This window comes from Sinocyclocheilus rhinocerous, unplaced genomic scaffold, assembly GCF_001515625.1.
Source record: "Sinocyclocheilus rhinocerous isolate Xijiao unplaced genomic scaffold, SAMN03320098_v1.1 scaffold857, whole genome shotgun sequence".
In the NCBI taxonomy this organism is placed as follows: Eukaryota; Metazoa; Chordata; class Actinopteri; order Cypriniformes; family Cyprinidae; genus Sinocyclocheilus; species Sinocyclocheilus rhinocerous.
Genome location: NW_015632715.1, coordinates 175,165 through 183,408, shown reverse-complemented (window position 1 = coordinate 183,408; position 8,244 = coordinate 175,165). Strand labels below are relative to the sequence as shown.

At 42.5% G+C, this 8,244-nt stretch overlaps 1 protein-coding gene across 2 annotated transcripts in view; it reads right to left on the bottom strand.

The window, feature by feature from the left end:
* The window catches only part of LOC107742769 (protein naked cuticle homolog 1-like), a 42,427-nt gene extending 35,791 nt beyond the window's left edge, over positions 1 to 6,636 (bottom strand). For both annotated transcript variants that reach the window (XM_016555807.1, XM_016555808.1), the window contains exons 1-3: positions 6,375 to 6,636; positions 6,252 to 6,284; positions 5,908 to 6,047 (exon numbers count right to left, since the gene is read on the bottom strand). In XM_016555807.1, coding sequence (XP_016411293.1) covers positions 5,908 to 6,047; positions 6,252 to 6,284; positions 6,375 to 6,399 — 198 coding nt within the window. In that variant the 5' untranslated portion in view covers positions 6,400 to 6,636. The remainder of the gene's footprint in view (positions 1 to 5,907; positions 6,048 to 6,251; positions 6,285 to 6,374) is intronic.
* Between the last annotated feature and the right edge of the window lie 1,608 nt (positions 6,637 to 8,244).

The window sequence follows — 8,244 nt, the reverse complement described above, 5'->3', positions numbered from 1 at the left end:
GACAGACGTGCCTGCATCGTGGTCGAATCCCACCCCACGTCCAGATAAGTAGTTCTCTACACTGGAGAAAGCACACTTTTATTGGCATTAAGTCTAAACCCCAGCTCTTTCATGTGAGTGAGAACGACATCTCGATGCCGAACCGCCATCTGCTCAGATTGAGCTAATATCAACCAATCGTCGATTTGGTTGAGTATGTGGATGCCCTGGAGTCACAGAGGAGCCAGAGCAGCATTCACACACTTCGTTCCCAGTGCGGGGTGAGAGTGCAAGGCTGAACGGAAGAATCCGGTAAGCTTTTGCCCCCAAAAGCAAACCTCAGGAACTTCCATCCTTCTTTGGAATGATGAAGTACCGGCTGTAGAACCAAAACTGTCTGTTGAGAGGAGGGACCACCTCGATGGCCTCCTTCCTCAAGAGAGTGTTAACTTCTTGTTCCATTACCAGAGCCTGCTTGGGGCCCACCATAGTGGGAATGACCCCATTGAAGCGAGGCGGAGGAGAACGGTATTCGGTAGCCTCTTTCTACAGTGTGCAGGACACATTGAGACACATTTGGCAGAAGTTTCCACACTGCCAAAAAGGTCTACTAAGGGAATCAGTCTATCGAGACTGACCTCTGGTGTAATCAGAGTGGCTAGGTCGGTGCCCTGAAGCGGCGAACCAGCAGGGGACGGCCGAACTAGCTGCTCTAGGAACTTCCGAAGAGGAGAGAGGCGCTCGCCGGAGACCGCTGCGCCCTGAAGCACCATGTCCTCAGACCCGCGTCATCTCCTAGGAAGACTAGACTGATAGAATCAGAGCCTGCTCGGGGCAAGACCCAATGAGACACGCTTGGTCGGGGCTCCCACACCACCAGGTGACCTACTAAGGGAACAAGTCTCTCGAGACTGGCCTCTGGTGCACTTAGAGTGGCTAGGTCGGTGCCCTGAAGTGGCGGACCGGCAAGGAACGGCCAAACTAGCTGCCCTAGAAACCTCAGAAGAGGTAGCGAGCCTCTTAGTACTGCTATGTTTCCGGGCGGTGACTGAGAAAAGCGCTGTACACCGCTCTTCCCCAGTGGGGGCCAGCCCTCAGAAGTCCTGGGCCCTAGGCGTCAGGACGTTTTAGCCGAAGACTATCCGGTGAGAATGACGGTCCGCAGATCCACCTTCCACTAGAAGCCTTCGGCCCGGGAGCACCACTCTGACTCTAAATTCTTCCCTATATGAGGAGCTGGAACACGGTTGGTTGGGGCTGCTTCCGCCCAGCAGCCCCTGTTGACCACCTCAACCTCCTTGGAGGAAGAGAGGTAAACGCGTGCTCTCACTCGAGTAAATTTATTTATTTATTACCAAGAGCTCCTGTATATCTAACTTCTCATAGTCAGAATAAATACTTCATTTTAATTCCTCAGAATAAAATGCAGCCAAACAACCAGACAAGTAAACATGGTCTGGTGTGATAAGATTCCTATCAAAACCGAAAATTATGTAATGCACGCGTTGCGGCGCGGGGCGGGGAGCCGCTCGGTCACAAAAACAATATCAATCTCCTCGGAGAAAGATAGCTGCAGCAGCGAGCTCTCACTCAGAGAGGGAAGAAACCGCAGCGCGGGCTTCCAAACCTCTCTCTCCCCACGATCTCAATCGCCGCCGTGCCTCAGCAGCAGCGGGACTGGAACCGCAAGATCACAGGCATGGACACACTCCTCGGACTGCGTGCCCGGCGAGAGCGGAGCGTTTAACAGCGGGTAAAGCACAATCAGCCCCCTCTCTTTTTCCCGAGAGCTAACTGTGCGAGCTCCGCTCCACAGTAAAGCTGCTCATTATAATATTAGGCATAATATGCTTGTGTAACAATATATCAACCTCTCTACATTCCCTCCACCGGATCCATATGTGAACCCCACGAGCACAGTCACCGCTCCACCTCGGCGAAAGCGGAGCCGGCGCTGCGAGAAACGCCGGTGAAGGCTCCCTCCTCAAAGAGAGCCTTCCGAGAGCGAAGCAAGGCAGTAACAAACGCTCGCAATGCAGGCAGCTCCCTCGAGAGCTGACTCTGCGTGCTTCACTCCCAAGCAGACAACACACAAACTGTGTGTGTCCCCACCCAAAATATAGCACGGGCAGGGAGGAACACACAGCCTGAATGCTGTCTGCTCTCGCCCAAATGCTTCTTTTTGGCTGAAGCTTGACATAATGGAGCTTATTAGTAGACAAACAACACTAAATAAGACTCACAAACAGATAGCGACTGACACACACACACACACACACAGAGCGCTTGCTGAATGACAAAAAGCTGACGCCGGTTCCACCGCACGTGCTTTTATAGCTTTCTGGTCGCAACGTCACCCACTTATGACGTCTTGCCCATCTACTGTACTGATTTCACATGTGATTCAGAGCATGGTCACACTGAAGGCGTTCCCAAAGCGTTTTCCGACGCAGCTCGAGTTCCTGAAGGGGAACCACATTTGCAACACAGACACATACAACTGTCAGAACTTCAGCACAGCTGCTATAACTAACTAACTCTCCAGGTAGCCTCTATTAGTCCCAGTATTATCAGCCTGCATTTATGAGTGAGGTTTATGAGCGACTTTTCTCAATAAGAAAAATCTTAAGTAGATTGTTTAACTTATAATAATAACTTGTGACAAGCTGGTTTTAAAAGATGTGTATTTTATAGTATCAACATTATTCTAAAGTACCACTAAAGACCATGAAAAAAAAAAAACTCCAGAGACAATAAGAAAAAAAAAAAAACGTTTTTAATAAAGACTCCACACACTGATCCAATCAATAGGCCTATTTCTCAGTAGAATAATACAATTAATATTTGAAACATTCTCAAATAGTTCACTTTCAATCAAATCAAAAAGGAAGAACTAACAAAGGGATGCAAATCCTTTCCAGCTAAACCAGCCTCAAATTTCATCCCTACATAAAATATTCAATTGTCCCGATTCCGAAGATGCTTTATGTCAAAACAAAATGAGCATTTCCAAATAAATATTTATGGAAATACCTTCTCCCATTCTTTTATTCTCACAACACTCCATTAAACACACACCAATTAAGTTATTCAAAAATTTGTTCAAATGTTTGAATTCGTTCAGCGGGGATTAGGGCTGCACGACTATGACAAAAATAATAATTGTCAATTATTGCTTTGAAATTGTAATTGTGATTATTAATTACGATTATCACAATTTACATTGAATGATGTTAATACCATTGTTTGATGCAACTGCATGCCGTATTTTTATATGAAAATAAACAAGCTGAAAACACTAACTGAAAAACTTTTAGTGCTTTCCTATAGTATTAAGCCTCAAATGTCAACTATACATCGGATTGGTTTCTTCTTTAAATTATCAAAAAAAGTAAAAATGTAAATGGTATTATAGTGTTATACTAAAACTAAAACTAAAACAATGGAAAAACCCTTAAGATAACATGTAGAAAGAAAGAAAAAAGCATCTTAAGCACACTGAATAACATAAGTGGACTTTGAACGATTAATTGCCGCTTTGAACGATTACGTAATTGTGGTATCCATAATTGTAATCGCGATTAGAAATTCGATTAATTGTGCAGCCCTAGTGGGGATCATTTTCCAGCCTGGCCAAATCACTTCACACCAACTGGAAAAAAACACACACACACACACACACACACACACACACACACTTCTCAGTACTGCTATTGTTTCTTAAACTCCTCATTAGTACATCAGAGGAAAAACAATCAGGTTTTGTTCAAACAAACCCTGGTTCAGATTATCATATTTAAGTAATGAAGGCAAATGTTAAAAGAGAAAAGTGAAACTTTATGGCTCTATAAAGTTACATAAACATAAATCAGGTAAATCAATGAAGTCATTTCAGACTTTGTAACTGTTGCCCAGTGCATTATGATCTCTCCAGCTACAATAAAACCTCCTCTTCACAGCAGAGAGAGAAAAAAGTAATACACTTCAAACTGTGTGAACTTTGAACCAGGCGAGAACTATGCGATCAGCGCTCCTTAAACTTATTTTCTCCCCTTCAGACCACAAGATCTAAAATCCACACGTGTTTACAATTTATTTGCTTGCAATGCAGTACTATGCATCGTACATGCTAAATAAACATTTATTGCCACTACTTTCTTAGAGAGTTAGAAAAGAAATGCAGCATTTCTCCAGCAACACTCCTGACTCTGAAAGTTTAAGAGCATCGGGTTTGTGTTTGGACGTCCACATATGAGGACTGGGTTTAAGAAGTTGTGGCTGCATTCTCCTGCTGGTTGAGACGGCTGTTTAATAGCAGCCTTCTGGATTGCCTTTCACTTTTTTCTGTTACTCTCAGCATCTCTCACTATCTCTCCAACCCTCAAAAAAGTCTTTTGAGACTCTGCAAAAGCCCTTGACCAAAAGAGGCTTACTCTGAGGTATTTCCAGAGGATTTCTCCTCTCCTAAACGACAGTGCTCTTATGTGTTTACTAGGATGCCAAATCTGAGACAGACTGGCCCTCCCTCCACCCCTCTCTCTACTTCACAATACAGCGCTGTCACCAGCCTGTCAGCCTGCAATGCTTTCAACCCGCCGTGATCTATTACCTACAGAGAGAACTTGCATCTGTTCCTAGCCCTCACACAGTTCTTCCCACCACGTTCAAATAAACCATTTACCCATGTGAGCCGCGAAGTGAAAAGTTGACGCGCCTTTTGTCTAAACGTGACTGCTAAAACATTTTCCTTGTTGGGCAAATTCAAGATAGAAACATGCAACTTCTTTGCTTGCAAGAAGAAAGGCGATAAGAATCCAACTATACTTTCAAATACATATGCCAAACCTACTTATTTATTTACCTTTTGATATTTCCTCTCTAAATGATGTGTCTGTCAGAAATAAACAGCCTGAGCCTGCCTGGAAACCAGACTTTTCCTCTTCCTATCATTCAAAGGAATAAAAACACAAAATCTCCTCCTCTGGCTTCAAAGGCAGCAGCTGACACCGTGGAGAGCGTTTTAGCAGGCATCATTAAAGGTAAACGTGTATTCTCCTTTAATCACTCCTGGTAATGACGCCACTGGCTCTTATAGTTGGGCTCAAACTACAGAGTGTTTCCAGAGAGTAAACTATTGTTCTTGATGACGTCACAAAACAATGGCACGATCGTTTTCAAAAAGCGCGTGAATTGGGTGGTCTAGAAGCGCGTGTGGCCTCTAGAAGCAGGCAACGATCATACTGCAACGCGAATATTGCTGATATACGCTTTTACCATCCAAAACCCAATAAGCGTAGTTGACTTGTAATATGTCCATTAACTTTTTTTATTCAACATGGACATTAAAATGCACACATGCTTAAAGAAAAGTGTTTTTTCTAACGCGTAAACATTTCTTATAACCTAAGTTTATCACCATTTTAAACCACCTGTTTTTGACTTTACTAGTTCATTTTAAATAGACTAGTTATGTGATGCAACAACTTAATTCTTAAATTTACAAATATTCCATTTAGTCTCTCAGTTAACATGAGGTCATAAAATCGCATGTATATAATTACAGAATAATTGGAATTCTTTGTTTAAAATAGTTTTAGATCAATTACAGCGCGTCACACCGCTGCCACTTCTTGATATTTCATGTCAACTAGCCTACCCATGAACTGAATTCATGCAGAACAACGGAAAGAAAAACAGTTGTAAACGATGTTTATCGCAACAAAACAAAGTTTTTGATCAGTGGAAATGCAAAATTGAAAGAGTTCCGTACATGCATCCCTTACTTCAAAGTGCGCAACATTTCTCCAGTCAAGAATAACTTAACACCCAAACAGTTGATTCCTGCAGTCTTGGGCTGAAATGAAGTCCAAAATCATCACACCTTTAACATGCACGTGTGATGAAAAGTTATTAAAAGCGTTCACGTACCCGTGGAGACAGTCCGCAGGTATTTTTCTGCTGGCAGTCCTGCTGATCTACACGAGAGCTCGGGCAGTAATACTTCTGTTTAACCATCCAGTCATCCGGTCCTTTCCTCGCCAAACACGCGTTAACTACAAAACTATCGCCTAAAAGAGCAAGAAGATACAATTTATACATATGATCATTGTGTATTTATCAGTTAAACAGTTTTCAAGTTTGTTTCTAACGTTTTTCTTTTTGTTTACATCAAATGTTCAAAGATGCAGCTTTGTTTTAATAGTCATTTAGCCAGTTCAACCGTTTCAAATAAAAGCGTTTTTATTTCTATTATTTGTAAGTAGTATACTCACCTTCAGGACTCTCCCTCGCTTTACAAATAGCAGCTTTAAAAGGAAAAGACGTCGTATAAATGGATTACTCGAAAGAACTATATCAAAGACTTGCTCTGCAAAACCAAAGAGATACCGTCTTACCATGTTTGGAATGAAGTTTACCCATTTCTCTGCATCGGAGAGCAATTGAGAAACATCAGAAATGGAAAAAAAAAACACAATCCAGAAAGAGTGCGATATTTGTGAGCGTCCGTAAAGAAGAGCGCGAGGGTTCCGTACACATCCAGCAGCGGCGGAGGATCGAGTGATCTGCGGCTCCAGCGGACGAGACGCAGGGCGCTGCAGCCACTCAGCGAGCGTGATTGACGCCGCGCGCAGGCCGCCTCTCCTTCAGTCTGATTGGACCGAGGCGGCAAATGAAAGGGAAGCGGGATTCTTTTGGAGTCTCCAAATATAAAAAGAGCAGCGCAAAGGCCCCCCGTGGGAGCAATGAGCAGGATGTCAGCTAAACACGTCCAGCCGAGCGGACACCAATCGCTGCTTTGGACAGGAGCTGAATAACATTAAAGAGTGAAAAATGATTGTCTGGATGAACTGTAAATTCGACTCTGGTAGCAAGTTAGCTTGAAACTTTTTTAGATTTTTTTTTTTTTAACTAGCTATGTAATGTAGCTAGCCTATATAGCGCACTAATTATGTACGCCAATAATGGTCAAGGCTATGTGTGAACAAACCTCACAGATAGAATCTACCTAGAATCATTCCTTCCTATCTATCTATCTATCTATCTATCTATCTATCTATCAACAATATTGACAATATTGCTAACAATTATAATTACAGCACCAAAATTATGAATACAAATAGAAAATAGATGCATTTGTTAAAATAAAAATATGTTAAAATGTATTAAATTAAAAATAAAAAGTAAATAAATGCAGGTGATATATGACATTTAAAGACCATTTAAGACAAAAAAAAAACTTTAGCTCCCCCAATCCCTTATCCTGAGAATTTCTTTCTCCACGGTGCGTTAAGAAACCGCAGCTTGACACAGGAACATGCAGGTTACACCAGTCGCACCAACAGAGGGAAGAACAGAACAGAATTCATCTCTCATACAAATCAGCAGCACAAGGTGCTTCTTTCTCTGTGCACAGTGTTCTAAAGATAACAAACACACAGTCTGTATTTGTGCTGCAGCTCATGATGCTTTTGGGAAACCCATTACTTGGATTCCAACTTGTCTATTGGCATAATTTAAAATGATGCAGTGAAGTATTCATGAAAAAAACATATCCTGCAATTATGTATAAAGAACTTCACTTTACAGCCAGTGAAGGTGCAGACAACTACCATAAGCAAGCACAGTGTGATGTAAATAAAGCACTAATATATATAATAGTCAACTGAACTCCTTAAAGTCTTTCTAATGAAAGCTGAATGAGGTTTGAGAGAGTTCTGAAGAAAGACATTCCAGTGCATCACTCTCTACTGTACAAGAAGAACCTTTTCCAGGACAAGTTGTGCGTGTCCTCGGTCGTGGAAAAACTCATGTGCATATGCCAGAGTGGGGCATCAATGTCACAGCAGATTTCACATCCTGCCTCTCAAAACAGAGGATTCTGGCTGGCTTTGAACCTCCCAGACACACACGCATTTATACACGCACAGAGATGAGCATGTTATTATACCCTGCATACACATATTTTTTCTCTCTCTCTCTTTCTCACACACTAACACACACGCAAGGGCTGGGAACCAGCCGGCTAGTCGCTTTGACACACTTCCTGTGCTTTGAAGCGGCCAGTGGAGAGATGGCTTTTCCCATCATCGCCTTTGAAGCCTGCATGAGGAGGAGGCTGTGTGTGTATACATGGTATGGGGGAAGGGAGGTACTGACATTAATTCATTGTAATGGCTCATCAGTTGCTTTTACTTTGCGAAATGATTAATGCATCATGCAGATGTTTTCTTTAGAAAGTTCTTGTCTTTCGCAATATGATATCTA